Consider the following 24,069-nt stretch of genomic DNA (forward strand, 5'->3'; position numbering starts at 1 on the left):
CTTTGGGTTCTTCTCCAGAACAGCACAAATGTATGTATAAAGTCATATGAAAAAGTCTGGGAACCCCTCTTAATTCTTTGGAGTTTTGTTTATCATTGGCTGAGCTTTCAAAGTAGCAACTTCCTTTTAATATTTAACATGTCTTATGGAAGTATTTCAGCAGTGACAAAGTTTATTGGATTAACAGAAAATATGCAATATGCATCATAACAAAATTAGACAGGTGCATAAATGTGGGCACCCCAACAGAGATATTACATCACTACTTAGTTGAGCCTCCTTTTGCAAATGAAACAGCCTATAGACACCTCCTATAGCCTTTGATGAGAGTCTGGATGGTGGTATTTTCATGGTTTCATATGGGCTGTACTACTCTGCATGGAATACAGTGTGTTTTAGAGGTCGATTTCTCCTTTAAGATGGCCAACATTTGTTGCTTTTAAATAACAGCTGAGAAATAATCAGAGACAAAACTCTAGTTTTTATATTCTCCTTTTATTTTCCTAGAAAAAAAAGTTAAGTTTAAGAAGATATTCTTAATGATTCAGACATTCTGATAAAATAGGCTGCCCAGAGATTGATAGCTTCAAAGCAGACTTTTCATACTGTAAGTAATAAAGATTTGTATGAAAATAATTCAGAAAAACAAAACTACAGAGCTTCTCTGTCATTACAGCATATGAGAGCAGATATATATTCTCTTCAGAACGTCCGATGCAATGTAATAAAGGACAAGCAAAATCTTAGGCAACACATACACTGCAGGACTGAAATACTGGGCTAGTTCTACCTAAACAGCCCATGTACCAGAGCTGACTACAACATCTCAAAATATTCTGCCGTCATGAACCTCTGCCAACACAGGAACGGAGGACTTGTGTTTCAATAAGGCCACAAGACACACAGATTGTAAACTTGAGATTTCAGCTTTTTTCCCCCACCATGTCCACTAGAGCACAAAAGGATGTGTGTCTGTGAACAGTCCAATCACTACAAATAGAGCCATTTTTCATTCTGAGCCAAACTCAGTGGGTTTGCAGTCACCCACATGCACCATGAGGACACCTTTGAACACTTCTCCTGCCTGCTTCCGACTCCTTCTCTCTGAAGGCACTTTGGATTGCTGAATTTGTTTTCTTTGGTTATTACGCTGGGCAGGACAGTCTTCTAGCTTTTTACTCTCCTTCTTTCACCTTACTGTCACCAACTTTCTTCTCTGCACTTTGCTCTCCTGTCTTTGCCGGGCTTTCATCACACTGTGTCAGCCGGCTCCTGCTTCTACCTCCAGGCTGGTATAACTGCATCGCAGGCCGATCCTACACAAGCAAAATAAAAATTAATAAAATTAAATCAAAACACTCTCAGTAAAAGCAGAAAAGTATTTGCAAAAAGGGACAACGTGTTGCAGTAAAAAAAAAACCCTTTAGTAAGTAAATTGTTTTTAATATTTCTTTGTTTAATGCTCCTTCCTTTCTTTTGAAGGTTTGCAGCATAACTAAAAAATGGTGCCAGATCCCGGGACTGCACTGAGGAAGGTATATCTGAAACTTTCCTATCACGGTGCATTGTTTTTATTATCCTTATTTTAACACTATACTTTTGTATTGAGATGGGTATGCACTTTGTCTATCCAGGACACAAAGAATAATGGATTATCAAATCTCTAAAAAGATGAAGCAATGGACTAAGAGATTGTTGAAACAATGAGGTGCTGCAGCAGTATTTTATTCCTGTATGTTTATGCAAACCCCTGGCAAGGGTTTCCAAGATGCTTTGCACTCAGCCTACAAGCTTAAATTAAGGTGGTTGAAGCACACACAATATAGTCTATTTTGGAGAAACTATTTATGTCTATGGCAGGCATGCTTCAAGCCACTGAACTACAAAGACCAGGATCCTCTGACAGCCCATTGTGAGAATGCAATTTATATCTCTGAATGTTTGGATGATGAATGATAGTTCCAGCTGCCATCTGAGTTCAGTGGAACATTACAGAACACATATTGATCATCACCCTAGGGTTACACATCTGGAAAATGCTGTGCAGTTTTGGCCTCCAGTGTTTAAACAAGATATTGTCAAATTAGAGACAGTTCAAAAAAGGAGTTGGGTGTCTTTTTAACAAGAATATACAGGATTTTTGAAAATAGTTCTTTTAGTAGAGTACCTAGTTTATATAGGGACAGGTCTGATTGCAATATTGAGAGTCAGGAAGGATTTATGCCCCCTTTGAGGCAGATTGGAAAGGCATCAGATTGGTTTTTTTTTTTTGCCTCATGATAAACTAGCAGTTAGACAAATTTTATATAGACATAAATGGGCAAATTTATAAAAATATGAAAAGAATCAGATCACCAGAGAACAATTCACCCACTTTCTATTCATTCCTATTGGATTTTTGGAAGTATATTTATGAAATGGTGAACTTGTAACTTTCATTCATTGATAAATACACTTCTAAAAATCCCAAATGAATGAATAAAAAGTGTGATTTTTTTGTGGTAAACTATAATCTCACATTTTGATAGATCTGCCCCAAAAGACTAAACTCTATGGTCATGTTTTTTTTTTTGTTTTAAGTCATCCTTCAGAGGTACACTTGTTGCCATTTTCAAAGGGGTTGTTCACCTTCCAAACACTTTTTTCAGGTGAATCGTTTTCATATTGTTCCCCAGAAATAAAGAGTTTTTTCAATTACTTTCCATTTTTTTTACAGTTTTTTCAAAATCTTTTACGTTTAATTTTCCTGTCTCTGGTGTTTGAGTCTGGCAGCTCAGGAATTCAGGTGCAGATTCTGAACTGTTACAATTCTGCAACAATTAGTTGATACATTTCTCAGGAGCATCTCTGGAGTATTAGCAACTATTGTATCAATTGTAACAGCTGCCTTTAGGGCTAGTCCACACGAGGAGATTCGTAAGATTTTGCGATGTGTTTTCAATAGCCGCCCAAAGTTGCCTCACTGAGGCAACTTCGGGCGACTATAGAAAACGCATTGCTGCGTGTGCATTAGCGCAGGCGACTTTTCATTGTAGCCTATGGGGAAAAACGCTGAGGCAGTTCGTGGAGATAGTCGCTCAAAAGACAAGGCGATTAGTCGCCAGGTGACAAAATCTCCCTGAATCTCCTCCTGTGGCCTTACCCTAAATTAAACTCAGGAATTCTGCTCAGCAGGGACAAAGATAAGAGTATCAACTTAATGTATCAATTTAGAACAGTTTACAGGGTTGGCGACCCCCCTCCCAGAGCTGCTTTAGGTGAGAAATGACACTTTACACTTCAATATTAGAAAAAACAGTCACACATAGAAAATAGAAAGTAATTGGAAAAAGTCGTTATTTCTGGTGATCTATCTGAAAACAACTAGGTGTCTGAAGGTGAACAACCCCTTTAATAAAGTAAATTGTAAGAAGGCATATACAGCATATATATACAGAGCATGATATTATGTGTGACAGAGGGAAAAAACTGCAAGCAGTCATTTTTAATACAGGAAGATGTGTATTAACATGACAACAATAAAGAAAACATACCTTATTTCTGATTCGATCTCTTTTGGCATCTTCTTTCTTCTTCTCACGAGCTATTCTCTCGGATATCTCTGTGCTCTGAGGACTCTCTTTCACATCCTGCTTTCTTACTCTCTCTCTTACCAAATCCCGTTCCTTCCTATAGTCCTCTTCTCTCCGCCTGAAAGACCTGTCTTTCTCAAATCGATCTCTGGGTTTACGGCGATCATCCTCATGATCTCTTGATTTCTCCTTATCTCTTTGTCGCCTCTCTCTGTCGTACTCCTTATCCCTGTAGTCCTTTTCACGACAGTCTTTATCTCTGTATTCCTTATCCCTGTAATCTTTGTCTCTGTATTCCTTATCGCGATAATCTTTGTCTCTGTAGTCCTTATCCCTATAGTCTCTCTCTCTATAATCCTTATCCCGGTAGTCTTTTTCTCTGTAATCTTTATCCCTGTAATCCTTCACATATTCCACTTCAACCCTAAAATAAGAAGGCAGATAACATTTCAAAATACTTACTGCAATGAGACCCCAGCAAAGTTACACAGACATATTATCTGTTATATATAGTGCTGACACATTTAAGCACCACTTTAAAGGAACAGTAACACCAAAAAATGTAAGTGTTTTAAAGTAATGAAAATATCGTGTAGTGTTGCCCTGCACTGGTAAAAGTGGTCTGTTTGCTTCACAAACACTACTATAGTTCATATAAACAAGCTGCTGTGGAGCAATAGCGGAAATTGAAAAACGGCTATATGGCACAGGTTAAATAGTGGATAACAGATAACCTTAGACAGACAGAGCTTATTTGCTATCTGCTGTGTAACTTAAGCTTTTTCTCCTTTGAATGGCTGTCCCCATTGCTACACAGCATCTTATTTATATAAACAATAGTAGTGTTTCTGAAGCAAACACAGCAGTTTTACCAGTGCAGGGCAACACTGCATTGTATTTTCATTACTTTAAAACACTTATTTTTTGACGTTACTGTTCCTTTAAAGCCACATGCCAAGACACAAATGGGAGACAGGATTAGCAAGTTTACACAACGTTGCTCTAGTTAATAAAGTAAGTAAAATGAAAGCTACAATTTAAAGCACAGTCTTGGCCACAAGGAACTGGCCAGAGAAATTACATTTTGATGAAGTATCTTAATAAATTGAATGCTAAATGCTAAGTTACAGCCCAGTCTTAGAAGAAGTACATTTACAACAGGTTTCTGTATTAATAATCCTAACTGGTAGTTTATTTGCCTCTGGAGAGAAAGAAAAAAAAAAAAACTTCAGAAAAATAGATTTTTGTACTTACAGTTAAATCCTTTTCTCTTGTCCTACATTGGGGGACACAGGCACCATGGGGATGAAGATCCTGTTGCTTGGAGAAAGGACACTAAAAGGTTAAAGTTGCTCCTCCTCCTCCTGTTCTGGGCTTCATCCCCGCCTACCTCCTCAATCCTCAGTTTTCTGACCGAAGAAGAGATGACGAACCCTACCAATTGCCCATGTGAAGAGAAGGAGCACCTCCCCAATGCAAGCTAAGCACGGTATGAACCACCTGCTGTTTGAACTTGTTGGTATTTGAACAATAAAAATTATATAAGATATTAACTGATCAACATTAACTTGAACTAATACAGGGAGGGAAGGCCTGTGTCCCCCAATGTAGGACAAGAGAAAAGGATTTAACTGTAAGTACAAAAATCTATTTTTCTCTTGCCTAGATTGGGGGACACAGGCACCATGGGGACGTCCCAAAGCTACCCATGAGGGCGGGACTTTTTACCCCTAGTGTTCAGGGAATAACCACCTGCAACACTTTCCTGCCGAAGCTCGCTTCAGCTGAGGCGAATGTATGCACCTTGTAGAATTTGGAAAAGGTGTTTGTGGATGACCACACTGCAGCCCTACAGACCTGTTCTGCTGAAGCCTGGAGGCGAACCACACAAGGAGTGCTGAGTGAAGAAGTAGAATGAGCTGAACCCGGAAGGGTGTGGCCTTACCTCGTACCTCATAGGCCTTCAAGATTGTTGACCTAATCCATCTTGCATGGGTGGCCTTAGATACCTTAAGGCTTTTCTGTGGTCCTTCTGGTAAGACAAAGGTTGTCTAGCTTCCTTCTACTCTTGGTAGTGCTGGTGTATGTTCTGAGAGAACGAACCACATCTACGTATGTAACTGTTCCAAATGTGTCTTTTGTTCAGGACAAAATGAAGGAACCACCAGGTCCTGGTTAAGATGGAACTCTGACACCACCTTAGGAAGAAATCCATGGTAGGTCGCAACACCGCCTTGTCCTTGTAATAAATCAAAAATGGTGGACGACAGGATAGAGCTGCTAGTTCTGAAACTAGTCTAGCCGAAGTGATGGCTAATAGAAAACTACCTTAAGAGTCAGCAGAGGTAATGGAATTGATCCAATGGCTCGAACGGTTGCTCCTGCAATACAGAAGGTACCATAATGAGATCCCAGGGAGGGATTGTATGACGGTATGGAGGTATCATCCTCAATGCTCCCTGGAGGAAGGTCTTGATGTTGGGCAGCCTTGCAAGCTGCTGCTGAAAAAGGATAGATAAGGCTGATACCTGAACATTCAGTGAGCTGAGCGCCAGCCCTTTTTTCTAAACCCTCCTGAAGGAATAACAATAGGCTACGTTCGTCCCAGGGTCTTTGGCTTTAGATTTACCCCAGGATATGAATGTCCTTCATACCCTGTGGTAGATGCGTGCAGAGACGGGCTTTTTGGCCCTTAGTAAGGTCGGTATGGCCTTTTTTGGAACTCCTGATCTGGCTAGGATTATGGCTTCAAGTGTCATGCCGTTAAAGCCAGCCATGGTGAACTCGGGTGGAGGATCAGTCCCTGAGATAACAGATCCATACTGTCTGGAAGTTGGAATGGTGCGTCCACTGATGAACTTATGAGCTATTCGAACCAAGTGTGGTGTGGCCAGTAGGGTGCCACTAGAACTGTTTCTACCCTTCTTGATTACCCTTGGCAGAAGTGCCAGTGGTGGGAAGACATATGCTAGGTGAAACTGCCACGGAACCACCAGTGTGTCCAATGCTAGGGCCAGAGGGTCATTGCTTCTTGTGAAGAACCTCGGAAGCTTGTTGTTGCACCTGGATGCCATTAAGTCTACTTCCGGAGTGCCCCACCTTGCCAGAATCAGTAGAAAAAACCTCTGGGTGTAGGCTCCACTCTCCCTGATCTAAGGTCTCTCGGCTGAGAAAATCTGCTATCCAGTTGTCCACTCCAGGGATATGAACTGCGGAGATAGCTGGTACTTTGTTTTACACCCACAGAAGCATTTGCTGTGCCTCTGCGAGGACAGCTTGACTCCTTGTGCCTTCTTGGTGGTTGATGTAAGCCAACGCTGTCACATTGTCTGACTGTATTCTTACAGGTAGATCTTGAAGTCTGCCGGACCATTGGAGCAATGACAGGTAGATTGCTCTTAATTCCAGGATGTTGATGGGGAGTAGTTCTTTCTGTGACCAACGTCCCTGTACGGTTAGGTCTCCCAATACTTCTCACCAACCTTGTAGACTGGCATCTGTTGTGATGGCTGTCCACTGGTGATTGGGGAAGGGTTTTCCTGACTGAAGTGTTGTTGGTCAAAGCCACCAATTGATAGAGGTTCAAACTAGTTCTGATAGGCGAATCCTGCAGTTTAGGTTCGCTCAGTTCCTCCTCTGGTGTTGGAGTAAGGCTCTGTAAGACTCTGGTGTGGAGCTGCGCATATGGAATCGCAGGATGACACTATAGTCCCTAGCACTCTCATGGCAATCGTAAAGGTACCTAAACCGTTATCTGCAGAGCTGACAGGAGCCCCTGCATTGAGGTGATCTTGGATTGGGGAAGGAAGGCTCTTCCCAATGAATAATTTAGATCAAGCCCTAAATATTCTGTACTCTGAGACGGTATGTATCGAGATTTTTGGAAGTTTATCTGCCAGCCAAACAGCATTAGTGTCTGGAGATGAGTTGCGGCCAGTGCCATGGAACGGGCCTTTACCAGTTGGTCGTCCAGGCATGGTATGACACTCACTCCCTGCAGTTGCAGGTCCTCTAGAGCCGCAGCCATGACCTTTGTGAATACCCTTTGCGCGGAGGATAGTCTGAAGGGGAGTGCCAGGGATTGCCAATGTTCTCCTGCCACTGAAAGTGAAGGAACCAGTGGTGGTTGGGATGTATGGGGACATGCAGGTATGCATCCTTGATGTCGATCACCGCCCTGAAATCCTCTATGTCTAGGGACATTAGGACTGACTGGATGGATTCCATCTTGAAGTGGTGCTTCTTTACATGGTCGTTTAGTGCCTTTAGGTCTAGCACCAGGTGAAAAGATCCATCCTTTTTGGGTACTATAAACAGGTTTAAGTAGAAACCGAAGCCCCTTTACCTTTGAGGGACCGCCATTACAACCGCGGAGGCAGTCAGTGCCTGGGTTCTGTGGTAGGGAGCCTTGAGATGGAAAATCACCTCGGAGGTAGCTGAGCGAATTCTATGAGATAGATATGATCTGTAGGACCTAGGGGTTCAGTACTCTATGCCGTCACACCTCCCAAAAGTGACTTAAGCGTCTGCCAAAGGGTAAGCTTTCAGGGGTGGGCACCTCCTCATGCGGAGGCTGTTTTGTCCTGTGCGGGCTTAGGTGCTGCTGTGCTTCCTGACCAGAAGTGCTCTGCCTTGACTGGAATCTGGGGCGGGTCGGAGCTTGTTGCTTTTCATGTTGAGACCTTTGGCTCTGATTTTGGCGAAAGGGACGAGAAAAATAAATAAATAAATAAATAAAAATGGTTGCCTTTTGAAGGTAGTCCTCTTGGGTCTGTTTTGCAGAAGTAAAGTGCTCTTGCCTTCTGTAGCTTGAGAATTTACCTTCTCTGTTCAGCACCAAAAAGTTGGTTTCCGAGAATGGGAGACCAAGCAGAGAAAATGTATATTGTTATGTTTAAACATCTATTTATTATGTAACCTTAACATAAATATCTGAATAAAAATCATGAAAAGGCTGATTTAGACAAACTGTGTGTTGACAGTGTCTTGAGATCTACTGATGACCAGCTAAAGGTCTCCTGGTAGATCCAAATCTACCTTTTGGACATCCCTGGCCTAGGGAAATCTTTGTCAGAGAATAGCAGTGAAAGTGAAACTAAATGCCTATGGAAATCTCTGTGAGAGAATAGCAGTGAAAGTGAAACTAAATGGCTTTCTGCAGAGCTGACAGGCAGCATGTAATGGGGGGAGGGAGGAGGGAATTGACTTACCTCCTTGTGCCAGCCAGGAATGCTCAATAAAATATATACCCTCCGTTGTGGCTACTGGTGCAGCCTCCGGAGAGCGGGAACCAGTGCCCAGGGTAGTGTGGGGGGGAGCTCCCCAGCCTGCAGCCTCCGTAGAGCGGGAAGGCTACAGAGCATCTTCAGATCAGAAGTCCTTGGCTGGAGGGGTTCTGGAAGAGAAACACTGACCCCTAGTAGTGGCATGATACTGAATAAATCTGTACCATTTCTCCCAGCCACGAAGTGTCCATCCTCCTTCTGAGGACACTAAAGAAAACTGGGGATTGAGGAGGTAGGCGGGGATGAAGCCCAGAACAGGAGGAGGAGGAGCAACTTTAACCTTTTAGTGTCCTTTCTCCAAGCAACAGGATCTTCATCCCCATGGTGCCTGTGTCCCCCAATCTAGGCAAGAGAAATAAAACTGCACATAAGGAAACATGATAAATATCACTGGTGATGCTTCCCATAGAAACCAATCAGCAATTAGATTTGAACAGTCACCTGCAAAACAAAAGTAAAGAACTGACTGGCATCATCACTGGTGATATTTATCTCCAGTAATAATATACACACCCTCATGTGATCCTGGAGAAAATAAAGCTAAAATATATATGACAATACAGCAAAATAAATTATACCAGCTTTAGAGTGGGGTTATAGACTAAGTAGAGGACACAAACTGCAGCACTTTAGAACTACTTGTCCTTTTCTTCAAACATGCATCATTTCTTCAAACAACGTAAAGAAAAGAACCCTACATACTTTTTTGTTTTCTCCTCCCCGACTTCACCATCCGGTTTCTTTGCTGCAGAGCATCGCTCTTCTTTTATATTTTCTTTTTCAAATTTCCTTGTCTTAAACTTTTTCTCTGCATCTTTCTCTTCTTCTTTTTCAAGCTTTTTAAGAAGCTATAGTAAATGAAATGGGTTTATTTCTTTTTATATATCTTTTTTTTATCATATTGGGTTTATCAAGCCACTTTAAATGTAAAGATCTAAGGACAGTTCTTTAATCATTACATTTTTTTTAAATATATAGGATCCCTTAAAGGGAGTGTTCAGTGTAAAAATTAAACCAGGTAAGTAGGCTATGCAAAATAAAAGGTGTTTTTAATATAGTTAGCCAAAAATGTAATGTATAAAGGTTGGAGTGAACAGATGTCTAACATAACAGCCAGAAAACGACTTCCTCCTTTGCAACTCTCTAACCGGTTATCAATAACCAATGAGGGAAATAACTGCTAGTTTGCTTTTGAATCTAACCTGTGTGCAAAGGATGAAAAGCAAACTAACTTAAGTTATGTCACATGTGGCCCCTCTTCAAGTCACTGACTAACAGGGAGGAGTGTTCTGGCTTTTATGTTAGACAATTGTTCACTCCAGCCTTTATAGAATATATTTTTGGCTGACTGTATTATAAACAGCCCATTTAGTTACCCAGTTTTATTTTAACACTGAACTGTTCCTTTAAACCAGTGTTCCTCAAAATGTGAGGTCAATACAGGCATAGACTTAATGGATTTTCCAGTCAGCCTGATGGATATCCACCCTACAATGTTTTTTTTCCAGTGGGAAGGGCTAGGGAGTATAAAGAGGCAGAACAAGTTGGCGATGCCACATATTTAATCACCATGGTAGTTTCACCAGACAGAATGTGCCGCAGATGTACCTTAATTTTTGGCTCATCCTTTGACTGTTCCAGCTCTTTTTCTGGAGGTTTATCATATTTCTTCTGCTTTTCTGCTTCTTTCTTTTTTCTTCGTTCGTCCTCTTTCCATTTTCTCCTCTCCTCTTCTCGCTGTTTTTTTCTTTCTAGTTCTCGCCTTCTCCTCTCTTCACGTTTTTCATCTCTTAGTCTCTGGAAGATGGCAGCAAAATAGGAAATGGGAAAAAGTCATTAAAAATGTAAGTCCCCATATTAGCTATATCTAAAATTTTACACAAAAGAGAACACAAACAACACAAGCATCCTAAACAAAATCTAACAGCACTAGCTATATTTATAATCCCTTCATCTACCCACAATGGTATGCCATTTCTTTCCTTCAGTTCCTCCAAACAAAAATTCACACTGACCTAGTACCAACACGCTCTAAATTTTCTTTTGAAAACTTGCTTGGAAACTATTCATATGGACTTTTAGCTTAATTTGGTGATGTGAATCCCTTCACAGACCAAGATGGCCATTTTATCAGGGTGTAGTCCACAAATATTGTTTCAGAAACAGTGAATTGACAGAAAGAGATTGATGGAAAAAAGTTAAAACAAAGAATAAGCAAAGTACTCTCTGAGATACACACCAATGCTTATATAGTTCTAATAATTAGTATGCCTGGCAGTAAACTGCAGCACATCAAGCAAGTGAAAGTTGCATGTAATACCCGCCTATAATAATATAATAACAATGTCTAAATATGGGATACATGTCTAGCTACTAATGTATACAGCATATAAAATCTCAAAGAAAGGGCATACCTGTCTGTTTTTCAAAAAGCTTAGCAGGGGTGTAGTCTTCTTGGCTAAAAAAAGGAAATACTTTTATGAGAACCTTTAAACAAACATGAGTCACTATCAAGAAACACAATTTCTAATACAAAATACACATAAAACAGTACAGCATGTTTTGGACAGTGGGTCATCAAGGATCTTGACACCAAACTAAAAAAAAATAACCATACATGAATACTAAAAAAAACCATACATGACCAAGAAAATGTACTATACACGTTTCTGAAAATTGCATATGGAGATAAACATACATGCTAAAACAGTACTAGTCACACAAAATACCATAACTGCTTAGTTTTTGTGATGCCATGCCCAATTGTTTTACTTAAGTAATATTCACACTCATATTTACTGAACAAAAGCCAATTCTCCATATGTATACATGGTCATAAATCAGGGCCACCAGGTCATTTTACCTATCATTTCTTTATTTTTTGCCTCAATTTCTTCCAGCAAAGTCTCTGGTGTTGATGTCAGTTTCTCTTCATCATTAGTGTAAGAGTCAAGAAACTTTCTGTATTCTGGATCTTATACACAAAAGGGAAAATTTTAAAAAAACATATTAGATTGGCAGTGATCAGACATATTTTGAAACAACCACAGCACAATATTTGTGTTTAGTGACAAAGGCAATTGTTAGATGGACTGACAGCATAATAATCCCATTATAACAGATTAAGCAATTTGTTTTACAATTGTGTTCATTGGAGTTTTGGAGAGAATTTAAGAAATAGAACTAAAGAAAAGGAAATAAGTTAAAGATTACAGCTTCTCAAGTATATAGAAATGTACAGACATACAATTTTGTAAATAGAACAACCAACAGTAGTATGCTGTATTGCTAAATTCTGTAAATTAATATTACCCTTAATAAATTGAATTATTTTTAGCAAGTGTCATTCCTGTTAACCTGCAGAGAGAAGGCCAGACTCAGACCCGGATTTTTTTTTTCAAAGGGCCATGGTTCAGCTTACTGGTTTCCAAGAAAGGGTTGCATTGGAGGGTATTGCAATACCATATGGAAAAATTGAGCTGTGGAATGGCCACACTTTGGTCAGATATGTCCTATACAGAAACCAGAACTGTATCATCTTGGATGCTCATTGGGGGGGGGTCATATATAATATAGCCCAAAGTGGATCCAAGAAGGCTCATGTATATTGGTGTAATCAACTCTGGTGTAATTTGCAGATCTGTTACTAACCGTTTTTTTTTTCTTTGCCCCCAAATACCACCCCCAGTGCCAAAGTGAGTACAGACAATGAGCAATTCCGTTTAGAAAACTGCCAGGGATTCAAAGTTTCACAGCCAACACATTAGAAATTAAACTGGGATCAGCCAAACTGCAGCACCGTGTTGCCCTATGTATGGGCATCTATGACTGCAGTAATACCGACTTCATCTTCTCTTTTTTGTGACCATCCAAAAATTTGCCTAAAGAATCAACCTCAAACTTTAGTTTACAATTGTCAACATTTTGACAGTCTGGCAACATGTGTGGTTTGCATTATATGCTACTGTAGGGTTAGATTGTTAGAGTAGCTGAAATGCAGACTACAGTTCATACCAAACATTAGGCTATATAAAATATTAAGCTGCCAGAGTATTCAGTATATCAAATAAGAATTCACTGCAAATATAAAGCATGCTGTTGTAATCTACTGCTTTAGGATCCTCTCTAGGGGGCAGTCCCACAGTTTTGGAATCTCTCATTTAGATATGAATGAAAATTCATGAAAACACAGCCTGGGGCACATCCTGACATTACTTTTTACATGGTCAGCCACTAATGGTTTTCTACAGTTACAGCTTCAGCACAGACAGGTCCCTTCATTTTTAGAGACACAGGGAAACTATGTGTCCTGTAAAATGAAAAACTCATGGATATCTACTTTAGAATAAAGAACATATTTAAAGCACTATAGTGTTATTGAATTAAAACTAACTTACCCTCATCAATGGTTCCAATTTTTGAGTCCTTTTTCTTGTTTTTCTTTTTTGCTACTTTTTGAAAAGGTGCAAATTCCACAATAGCAGGATATTCCTGACCTGACATCCAAACATAGATAAAATTTGTAAAAGAAAAATAATTGGCCAGAAAGAAATGATATACTATTTAAGAATTCCCTCCCTTGACAAAACTGAAGTTACACAAATTCAACCACATCCAGTGAGAAAAATTATTTTAATTAATAATTAGCCAAGATGATGTTTCGAAATTGTAAGTTAAAATATGCAAGGTTTTCTTTACCTTCTGTATTGGTTAGTAGGTATGTTATGTGTATGTCTGATGTATACACCCTTCATTTGTACAATGTTCTGGTGCATTATAAATACTGGTTATTATTCATAATTCAAAGATTATTTGGTATAAGGGCAAAACAGACCACATTCCCATTCATTGTTTATGAAGCTTCTCATTCATCCAGGTCATGGTATATCTGTAGAAAAAGTCAAATTGCTGTGTTTGTCCTGAACACACACACAGAAGAAAAACAGAGCAAGTCCAGTTGATTTGACTTTTTTTTTTTTTTTTACAGATCCACATTCATTATATAATGCCTTACTAATCAGTAGATGCAAGTTAGTAACCAATCCCAGAAACGTGCTTGATAAATCTGCATTGCATTTCACAATTGGTCACCACCTGCCTTTATGCAATCAGCAGAAATTAAGGAAACACCTCACCTCTGTGATCGATAAATACATATCCATCAAAACGATCTCTAAATAACACAATGTCATCTGGACTTTTGAAGTTTATATATGCCCTGGAGAACATATGAGGAAAAAAACTGAAAAAGAGAATAAAAAAAACAAAAGAGACAAAGATTAGGGATTACATACATTGAATTACTATTGCCCAGAAGGCAGATTATTGAGATTATTAAACAGCAATAAGATTCATTGTTTCCAAAGTGATTCGACTACAACTATGCCCTGTAGGGAGGAAATTAATGGTATTCTACAGAGGTATATCTAATTGATAAATATGCCAATCTGAAACAGATAATTGCTTTACGTGCTACTCGCAACATTTTTCTTACATCTAAAAGGCCTACATAAAGGCGGCAGCTCTAAAATATCTTGAAAGCTATTGCTAGGTTAGTCTTAAAGGAGAAGGAAAGCTATGGAGGCATATAATTGCCAATAGAATAGCTGCAATAGTGCAAGCTAGAATGCTATATTTATTCTGTAGAATGTTTTACTATACTTGAGTAAAAAGCTGTAGAAACTCTCTGTTTGTTTAGGATAGAAGCTGCAGTATTAACGTGGTGTGACATCACTTCCTGCCTGAGTCTCTCCCTGCTTTGGGCTCAGATTACAGCAGAGAAGGGGCGGTGCAAACTGAGCATGCTCTTGCCCAGGGCAATGAGGTTTAAGCTGAAGGCAGGAAGTCTGATACAGAAGTCCATGTGTACACAATAGAAGGAAAGAAATGCAGTGTTTCTTTTGACATGGGACTCAGAGCAGCACTACTTTGGGGGTTTACTGGTATATTTAGATGGACCTTTCTGATAAGACTTACTTAGTTTTAACCTTTCCTTCTCCTTTAAAGATTCTCTATAAAATTAGAATGACAACATAATGTATTCGATGCTCTCCAAACACAAGTGAATTAATTACCTAGAGTCGCTGGAAAAAAACTCAAAATAGTCATGGTCCGACAAAGGCTGAAGATGCTCCTCCAGTTGCTCTTTGGTTAGACTGGGAGGCAAACGACGGATGATCACCTACAGAACAGGTTTTTATTGTGTGTACAAATAAATATACATTCTGCAATTGCCATTATGCAAAAAAACATACTACTTTACAAGGTGTATGAGAAACTACATGGATAAGTGCATGCTCACAAGGTAACAATAGTTACGAACTAGATTATATTTTGACAGAAATTCACGTAGCAGCGACTCATTTATAAAAGAGAAAATCAACACAACTGTTGGGTAAGAGCAAATAAAGTGCTGCAGTATAAATAAGCATTACATTCAATACAAAATGAGACCAAGTCCACAGATATTTAATTGTGGCTGGTCTCTCGCCCAGTCGAGTCTATTATTAATAGTCTACTATTATTATTATTATGATTTGAATTCTCGTGGCAGTGCATAGTGCATTTGAAGCCATAAAGTGAAGCGCCGTTTGAAACAGATTGCTGACAGACTCACACGGAAATACATGGGCAAGTTTTCCTTTGCAGTGTCAGGTAAACACGCCCATGTGGTACAAGCAAGGCCCAAATCCTGCGCACCTTACTCAGAACTTCTTTCTTTTCCTTCAGTTTATCCGATTTATCCCCTTCCTCCCCTGCTTCTTGTTCTCCTTTTCTCTCCTTGGGCTTGGCATTCTCCTTGTCCTCCTTCATAACTCTAAGGGAGGTTGAAAAGAATTATTTTCAGGCCAGAACTGGCTCTTCGTAATTCCTCTCCAGCAAACTGCAGATCCCTCCGTATGATAGGATGGAGTCACGATCACGTGATCTGGCCCGGAACGGCAGCCATCTTACGCGGGGAATATCCATAACATAAGACATTCTTCTTGTCATTCTACGGTTGTTGTAGGAATTTGGCCATTAAGACCTCTAATGTGTGGGGGTTTTTGCTTTAGCAACATTTGGGGACGCTGTTCTTGAAAAATCATGTTGAAAATATACTAAAAAAAGAACGGGTTTGCCAATCTTAAAGATGGCTGCCACATACGTCGCTGTCTCCTGACGTGGAAAAGGGTAAAGCGCACTGCGCAGTGGCCGGGTGACCCTGAGCTGCTCTTTTCGGATTCTCGCGCAGCGGAGCTAGTGAATCAGAATGTGGTACGAAATTCTCCCCGGTTACGCTATCATGACCGCCTGTCTAATGGTGCCGGGACTGGCTACAGCATGGATCCATCGATTCACTAATGGGGGCAAGGTGACCTATTTTCATCTACGTATCGGTTAGACAACGTACCTTGATCCCTATTAGCAAATGGAACAGTCGAGTCTTCTTTAGTCACTTGCCTTCAGTCACATCTAGTGATTTTGTATGCATTTGTTTTTTGTGCTTCTGTTCCTGTTTATCTTGTCAGTGTCTTTACGCCACTGCCTCCCTTATATCTTATGTGCTCCAACTACAGCTTTATCTCCAGCCAGTATGTTTGCCCATTCTATGTGCCCCTGTTACACTGGGTTCCTACACCTCTTCTTCTTCAACATTCCCCCACAGAAGAATTACAGAAGCGTTGTACATTGTCTTTTAATAAACTTAGTTCTTACAATAATATAACCAGCCAGAATTGCAGAATAAAAATAGGCCCTACACATACGAGTTTACCATCTATTGCCACAGTCCTTTAGGCAAATTCCAATAGCAATTTTTTTGTACATGTATTTTCTGTGTGTAGCAGAATTCCCCTCCATAATTCTAGTCCTGCCCATCCTCTGCATTTTTTTTTTGACTTTCTGCCGCAGATTTATCAAGGGTCGAAGTGAATTCGATGGAATTTACAAAGTAAAAATAGAAATTTACTTTGATTCGAAGTAAAAATAGTTATAATACTCACCATTCGATAATCAAAGTACTGTCTCTTTAAAAAGACTTCAATACTTCGCCAAATTAAACCTGCCGAAGTGCTATGTTAGCCTATGGGGACCTTCTACAGCATTTTTCTAAGCTTTTGAAGTCAAAGTAAAAATCGTTCGATCGTACGATAAGATCGTTCGATTCAAAGGATTTAATTGTTCGATTTTACTTCGACCGCAGAATAGCCAAATTCGATTGAAAAAAAGTTCGAATTCGATATTTGAATTCAAAGTATTTTAATTCGATGGTTGAATTTCGAAGTATTTTTAACTTTGAAATTCGACCCTTGATAAATCTGCCCCTCTGTCTTCCAACCATTATTTCCAGCATATTTGTATGGGCCACCACATTCCAAATGTGTCATTTAATTTATGTTACTGTGCATATTCATTATGTCAAAGTTCGTATGAGTCAGCGCTTAAAAAGCTCGGGGAAACAAGAATGCAGCATAAAGGGAAATCTAAGGGGGTTATTTATCAAGGTCCGAATTTATCTGAGTATTTCTAAGTTAGAAATCCGAGCCCCAAGAAAAAATAGGGTCAGGCAAACTTCGGAGCTTTCCCCGAAAACTCAGAATGGTTTCAAAAAACTCCAAAATCTACGAACAAATTATAGTTTTCTGATTTTTTTTGCACAGAAACCACAAACTCATCGGATATCGGTACAGACATCAGCGCAGACACTGGGACCTTCCCCATTGACTTATACAGGACCTTGAGCTTTTAGATGCCGGGGGTTTCGGATTCTGAGTTTTTCGACCATTGGACTTGAATAAACCACGAAAAATTTGTTGTAGTTTTTTTTTTTTTCCCTCCAAAAACCACAAATTATTTGAGGTTCGGATATTCGGACCTTGATAAATTACCCCCTTAGTGTAGTAGATTATCTGTTGTTGTAGTTCCACAACTTCCCAGTCTTACTATAGGGTGTCCGGTTACTTCTTACATTTACCACGTGTGTTCTTTAAGTTAGGTACTTACAATGTTTAAACTTTAAAACGCACTCCTCAAAAAGACCAAGATGGTACTGTCAAAGGTTGCTTTATGCTATTATAAATGTAGAGCGCAGATATGTAGTGTAAAACCTTTTATTACATACATCTAAAATTCCACCAATTTTACTCGACTGTCCGTGCTGCTTCCAAGTTTGAAAGTTAGATGGGACACGCAGGTCATTGCCTTTTGCTTACAGTTTTAATACATTTTAACTGAAATAATTTATTTTACAGGAGAAGAGAATTGCTCGCTTTGATTATCAGTGGTATCTCATGGAGAGGGATAAAAGAGTTTCAAGGCAAAATTTGTATTACAAATCAAAGGTACGAGAAACAGGCAACTTCTAATGCTTTGTTGTGACCGTTGGGCAGTTGCTGGGGGAGCAGTTGTTGCATGTTCCTGCATCATATTCTCTGTTAACTGATGGCGTGTCATATGTTAAAATTCACTTATAAATAATGCTGCAAGTAAAGGTGTTATACCGTATTAACCAGCCAAAAAGTTATAGGTTAAAACCTTTTGATGTGAAACATAATAAAAGTGGTTTAAAGGTGATATGTTTATTAGCTAACTAAGATGATCATAGTGAGCTTTCAGAATATTTTAGTTACTTTTTTTTTTTTAATCTGATAATACCTGTGTGTTTCCTTAATGTATAGTGCTAATAAAAGCTTAAATGTAATAAATGCATCAATGTAATATTCATTCCTGTTAATATTCTCTATGTATTTGTTTGCAGGGCTTGGAAAATATCGATTGAACTGTTAAAAGTTTAATAAAGAAGCTGTGTGCGGAAAAATGTAACAGTGTCTTTTCACTTAATTTAATAAAATAATACATATATATTATTTTTTGAGTATGCACACCTTTTCTTCTCCTCATATTACACATTGCTGAACACTGCAGGGTCAGATGGAATTTGTTTGTTGGAAGGAAAAGGACACAGTCTCTCATTCTCTCGTGCAGCTTACCTCCTGGAAATCTCATCTATTGCCTCTCCTTCCACCAGCACAGGAAGAGGTGCCAGCTCAGGGCAACACAATTAGCAGGATCATTTTGGTGAAAGCAACAGTACATTATTTATGGTGCCATTGAATAAAAATAGATCAGAATGGGGTGCATGACTGCAACTGCAATCAGGCAGAAAATAGCAGTGTTTAAAGGAGTACTAAATGGTTAAAGGTTAACTAAAGTCTTAAATAGAATGCTGTATTTTGTATACTAAACTTAAATATGAACTCACTGCACCAGATGCTTAATTAAACAAATGATCTACGCTTTCAAAGATGGCTGCAGGGGGTCATCATCTTGTAACTTTGTAAAACATCTTTGCAAGACCAAGACTATGCACATGCGCAGTGTGGTCTGGGCTTCAGTTGGGAGGTTAAGTTTAGGGATCGTCATAAAGTATCAAAACAGCACAAGTCAAATAATATCTGCCATAGAAGCAGATACAGCAAGACTGATTAATAATCAGAATGTGCAGAGTGCACTGGATCTGTGGATTCAAATCTCTACACAGTCGCTGCCTAGCTGCTCGAGGTCAGGGAAGTAAGGTGGGGGGGGGGCTCCCCCCTGCTATTTGAAAGAATGATTGTTTCCCTGCAGAGCAGTTAGGGTATGGCCACACGGGAGATTAATCGGCAGGCGACCACTCTCCTCTTCTTCGCATCGACTAATCTCACAGATCTGCCTTCCGCTGGCTAAAATGTAAATCGCCTGGGAGCAGGCACACGGAACGATTCATTTTCCGAAGTCGCCCGTAATTGCCTCACGAGGAAACTTCGGAAAATTAAGCGCTCGGTGTGCTTGCCCCCAGGCGATTTACAATTTAGCTGGCGGAAGGCAGATCGTGGAGATTAGTCGCCACGAAGAAGAGATTTCTCGCCTGTCGACTAATCTCCCCGAATCTGCCCTTGTGGCCAGATCCTTAGGGACCGTCTGACGTTTCCTATCTGCAGCAGTCGGAGGAAGTAAAACTAAGGGTTTATTATAAAAACAGTACACATTTTTTAATCAAAGTATGTTGGAGATAGATTTCTTTTTCATTAAAGAAAGTAAAAATTGGATTTCATTTTTTTGCCTTTACATCCCCTTTAATCACTTGGGTTGCATCTGTCCCCTGTTAGGTACCTCCTGCCATCGATAATCTCTTTCCACGCTGAAAAAGGCACTAGCTTGGACTACTATTCTAGTAAGTGCTGTACTGCCATCTGTTTGTCCCAGGAATCCATTATGATCACTGTGCACAGCCCAGGGACTGGAAGATGATTTTGGCGCTCTCTAGAATAGTATTTATCTCTGGCTATATGCCACATAGCAGAATTCACCCAGTAAAAGTCTGCCAGGTTTCATAAGGGGAATTTCAGAACTGGCTGCTGTTGTATAGCAACTAGTTATCATATCAGGCATGTTTATTTTTTATGTGTAACATCCCAGACATTTTATGACCTGCCCCTATCCTCCTGTTGCCTATCTCACTTTGTTAGAATTCCAAGTTATTTCTATATTATAGATTTTTTAAAAGTTGTATTACCATATACATCAAGTCGGCAGAAGGGTGCATTTAAAAAGATCATTGCACAGCTGAAAGAACTAGGGACCTATTTATCCTGCTGTGTAAGAAGTGGAGTGAAGCATGTTGCTGGGGAACCATTCAGCAATTAGATTTCAACAGTATGGGGCCGATTCATCAAGGGTCGAATATCGAGGGTTAATTAACCCTCGATATTCGACTAGGAATTGAAATCCTTCGACTTCGAATATCAAAGTCGAAGGATTTAGCGCAAATTCTGCGATCGTACGATCGAAGGATAATTCCTTCGATCGAACGATTAAATCCTTCAAATCGAACGATTCGAAGGATTTAAATCCAACGATCGAAGGAATATCCTTCGATCAAAAAAACTTAGGCAAGCCTATGGGGACCTTCCCCATAGGCTAACATTGACTTCGGTAGCTTTTAGCTGCCGAACTAGGGGGTCGAAGTTTTTTTAAAGAGACAGTACTTCGACTATCGAATGGTCGAATAGTCGAACGATTTTTACGAATCCTTCAATAGTCGTAGTCGAAGGTTGAAGGTCGAAGTAGCCCATTCGATGGTCGAAGTAGCCCAAAAAAACTTCGAAATTTGAAGCTTTTTACCTTCGAATCCTTCACTCGAAGTTAATGAATCGGCCCCTTAGAAAACAAAAGCAAAGATGGTTATGAGCAACATCACCGATAATGTTTCACTGCCCTTTTTACACAGCATAATAAATAGACCCCCAAAAGCACACAGTACTTCGCCTCTTACCTGATTTCTAGCTGGAAAATATCCAATTCCATAGACTATAATGGCAATCATGCTGACGCTGCTGGTGCAATATCAGGTCAAAAATTGATACTCGAAAACACAGCGTCACCCAAATTATAACCAAAATAGTTACATTCTTACTATGTTTTTGAAACTTGCAATTTGGGAAGATTTGTTTTGGAATGGGTTCAAATATTTAAAGTTTGTGTGATCCTTGACACAGCTTTTAGAATGAATTGTTTTTCTTAGTAATATGACTTGTCATGTGTGTAATTACATGACAGTCACCTATGCAGGTTTATTCTATACAAATAGGTGCGTGTTGTATACATACATACATACATACATACATACATACATACATACATAAAGTACGTACTTAAATAGTGATGAGGAGAAACTGATGAGGAATGTTTAAAGATTTTATCATGAGAAGCCAAAGCAACATCATTACAAACATGGAGCTTATCCAGGTCACTGTAGCACCACTGCTGCATGTTACAGATGCATCTGGGGAGACAAGACAATTATTCTTTAAAAAGCAGTTCTCTTTGCTATACAACATGCTAGACTATTTGATTTCATTTAACCACAAACATAGACCTTTTGGGGCTACAGGAGTATTTGGACTTTAATCAGCACAATGTACATAAAGTAACACATTCACCTGTAACTTGGACAGTGACTGGCCAGCTCCTAATTCAACTCTAAACATGTGGAATCATTAGATTACTTATTCAAAATTCACTGAAAAATTAACTTGTACAGTGAAGGCTAGTGTCACACTAGGAGATTTGTAACTGTTTTCTAGTTTCAACTCTTCTCTGGCATATTAGCAGTGATAAAATATAAGTTTTTAGCCACCAAATGGCAATTGTGCCAACTAAAAATGCCAAATGTAGATGTGCTGAAGTGATTGGAGCTAATCCTCCTCTAATTTTTCATAACTATAAAATACTGACACATCTCACAGTATGACATTAGCCATAGTTGATCCACAGAAATGCCAGGCAATGCTAGAAGGTAATTAACTCGGGATATGTTTTAAAAATTCATCTTTTTCATTGTGTGACTCACCCTTCCAGTCCAGACAAAGGAGGATCGAACAGCAAGCCAATAGGTATCAAACCACAGTTGCTCTACGAGATACATATAGGGGGAAAAAACCTGACAACAATCAAAAACACATTTGGCATTGTTGTTTCAATCAAAGATTGTCTTAAAATCACCCAAGTAAATAATGTCTTTAAGATAATAGCAGGTTCATCTGGCAGTTGAAGGTTAACATAGAAATACCTGAAGACCAAGAAGAAAATATTATCTTGTATTGGTTTCAGGTCTGTCATTTGCCCCAGGTAACCCAGCTGGCCATTAACAACTTCCGTTCCCGCAGCAGCTGTGCGCAAGGGCGCGCAACCGTGGACTCGCGTGCGTAATCGTGCGCAACCGAGGACGCGCGTGCGTAATCGTGCGCAACCGAGGACGCGCGTGCGTAATTGTGCGTAACCGTGCGCAACCGAGGGCGTGCGTGCGCAACGGCGCAATGGATCCAGATTTGCTTTTCCTTAGAATTTAACTCGATTCTGATTCACAGGTCTGTCCAGTTCCACTCCATTAACAGTCACCATAATACCCACAGATCATGTGAACTGATCACTTAAATACTGAATAGTAATTAAACAAACATTTCAATAAATGAAGACCAACTGAAAAGTTGCTAAAAACTGGTTATTCTACAGCATATTTAAAGTTAGCTGAAACGTTAACTGCCATTTTAAAAACTTACTCCAAATTATATGAAATGCACTCTGACCAATGATATATCGAAATGTGATTAACTTACTAAACATCTTTTAGTAATATGCTTAAAATTGCAGGGAATACCATTGTCATCAGTGGGAAAAGTCTTGGTTGCACACTGTCATTTACATTTTTTATAACAATGCCCCTAAAGGTGGCCATACACGAAAAGATCTGCTCGTTTGGCTACATCGCCAAACGAGCCGATCTTTCCCCGATATGCCACTGATGGAGGGTAACGATCAGATTACGATGAGAGCGCAATGGGCTCTGGAGGGATCGGTCGGGACACAATCGAACCTGTCCGATCGACCAAACAACCGATCTCCGCCGAACGAAAAATGTCAGGACTCTCCACACGGTTCGAATATCGTTCGAATCCTCGATTCGTACGATAAGATCTTTGCGTCTATGGCCAGCTTTAGTTTATGAGTCAGTTTTTTATTGGCCCACAGTATGTAAAATCTTCAACAGGCTGAAGAAACACACACCACTAATATATTAACTGTACTGTAGCTGTCTATGCAGAGACTGCATATAGAGAGACTGAGAGGTGGATAGTAAAGGGTAGCTTGATTATTTCAGAAACCAAACTGTACACAGTGTTTACCAATAATGATAAAATCATTATATTGTAACAGCTTCTTTTGCAGTGTAGATGAGGGCCCTAGTGGAACTTGAATATTAGCCACCATGTCTATATATTTTCTTATTCATATAATATGATACTTAGTGCAGGTTACCATATATTAGGGGGCTTAATTATCATTCTGTGTAAAACATTGGAGACCAGGGTCAGACTGGAGCCTAGGGGGCCCACGGGGGCTGCAAACTAAGGCAAGCCCGGATTTCTCCGGCGGGCGCCCCTAGGCCGAGCGGTCTGATCGGCTACCGCCCCGTCCTAGCAGTGGCGTAACTACCGGGGGAGCAGGGGGTGCAATTGGGCCAGGGCTCACACCCCCGCAGGGCCCCCGGCAGCGCCACACAGAAGAGGGTGGGGGGCGGGTGCCAGCTGCATGGCCCGCACCAGGGCCCGCCCCTACCTAGTTCAGTCTCTGCGTCCTAGTGCCTGCCTATACTCCCAGTGCGTGCCGAGAACGCGCGCCGGCAAATGACG

General features: G+C 40.0%; 2 protein-coding genes across 2 annotated transcripts; one reads left to right on the top strand and one right to left on the bottom strand.

Moving 5' to 3' along the window:
* Window positions 1–476: 476 nt before the first annotated feature.
* Window positions 477–15,787, bottom strand: upf3b.L (UPF3B, regulator of nonsense mediated mRNA decay L homeolog). Its single transcript, XM_018229925.2, has 10 exons — window positions 15,557–15,787; window positions 14,932–15,038; window positions 13,993–14,099; window positions 13,255–13,353; window positions 11,721–11,831; window positions 11,272–11,315; window positions 10,466–10,654; window positions 9,560–9,705; window positions 3,534–3,996; window positions 477–1,316 (listed from the first exon to the last, which is right to left on the bottom strand). The coding sequence occupies exons 1-10, from the start codon at window positions 15,668–15,670 to the stop codon at window positions 1,176–1,178; spliced, it is 1,521 nt and encodes a 506-aa protein (XP_018085414.1). The 5' UTR covers window positions 15,671–15,787; the 3' UTR covers window positions 477–1,175.
* Window positions 15,788–16,018: 231 nt separating this feature from the next.
* Window positions 16,019–18,705, top strand: ndufa1.L (NADH:ubiquinone oxidoreductase subunit A1 L homeolog). Its single transcript, XM_018229926.2, has 3 exons — window positions 16,019–16,211; window positions 18,091–18,180; window positions 18,597–18,705. Exons 1-3 carry the CDS (start codon window positions 16,110–16,112, stop codon window positions 18,615–18,617), a joined length of 213 nt encoding a protein of 70 aa, XP_018085415.1. The 5' UTR covers window positions 16,019–16,109; the 3' UTR covers window positions 18,618–18,705.
* Window positions 18,706–24,069: the final 5,364 nt, after the last annotated feature.

This window comes from Xenopus laevis, chromosome 8L, assembly GCF_017654675.1.
Source record: "Xenopus laevis strain J_2021 chromosome 8L, Xenopus_laevis_v10.1, whole genome shotgun sequence".
Lineage (NCBI taxonomy): Eukaryota > Metazoa > Chordata > Amphibia > Anura > Pipidae > Xenopus > Xenopus laevis.

Bases quoted from the DNA above. Each gene is read 5' to 3' on its own strand.
- upf3b.L (XM_018229925.2), bottom strand. From the start codon at position 15,670: ATGAAGGAGGACAAGGAGAATGCCAAGCCCAAGGAGAGAAAAGGAGAA. The intron at 11,832-13,254 runs GTAAGTTAGTTT...TTTGTGTATAAG, and splicing joins AATTGGAACCATTGATGAGG to ATCCAGAATACAGAAAGTTT. The intron at 10,655-11,271 runs GTATGCCCTTTC...GCCATCTTCCAG, and splicing joins GCTTTTTGAAAAACAGACAG to AGACTAAGAGATGAAAAACG.
- ndufa1.L (XM_018229926.2), top strand. From the start codon at position 16,110: ATGTGGTACGAAATTCTCCCCGGTTACGCTATCATGACCGCCTGTCTA. The intron at 16,212-18,090 runs GTGACCTATTTT...TTTATTTTACAG, and splicing joins GATTCACTAATGGGGGCAAG to GAGAAGAGAATTGCTCGCTT. The intron at 18,181-18,596 runs GTACGAGAAACA...ATTTGTTTGCAG, and splicing joins ATTTGTATTACAAATCAAAG to GGCTTGGAAAATATCGATTG.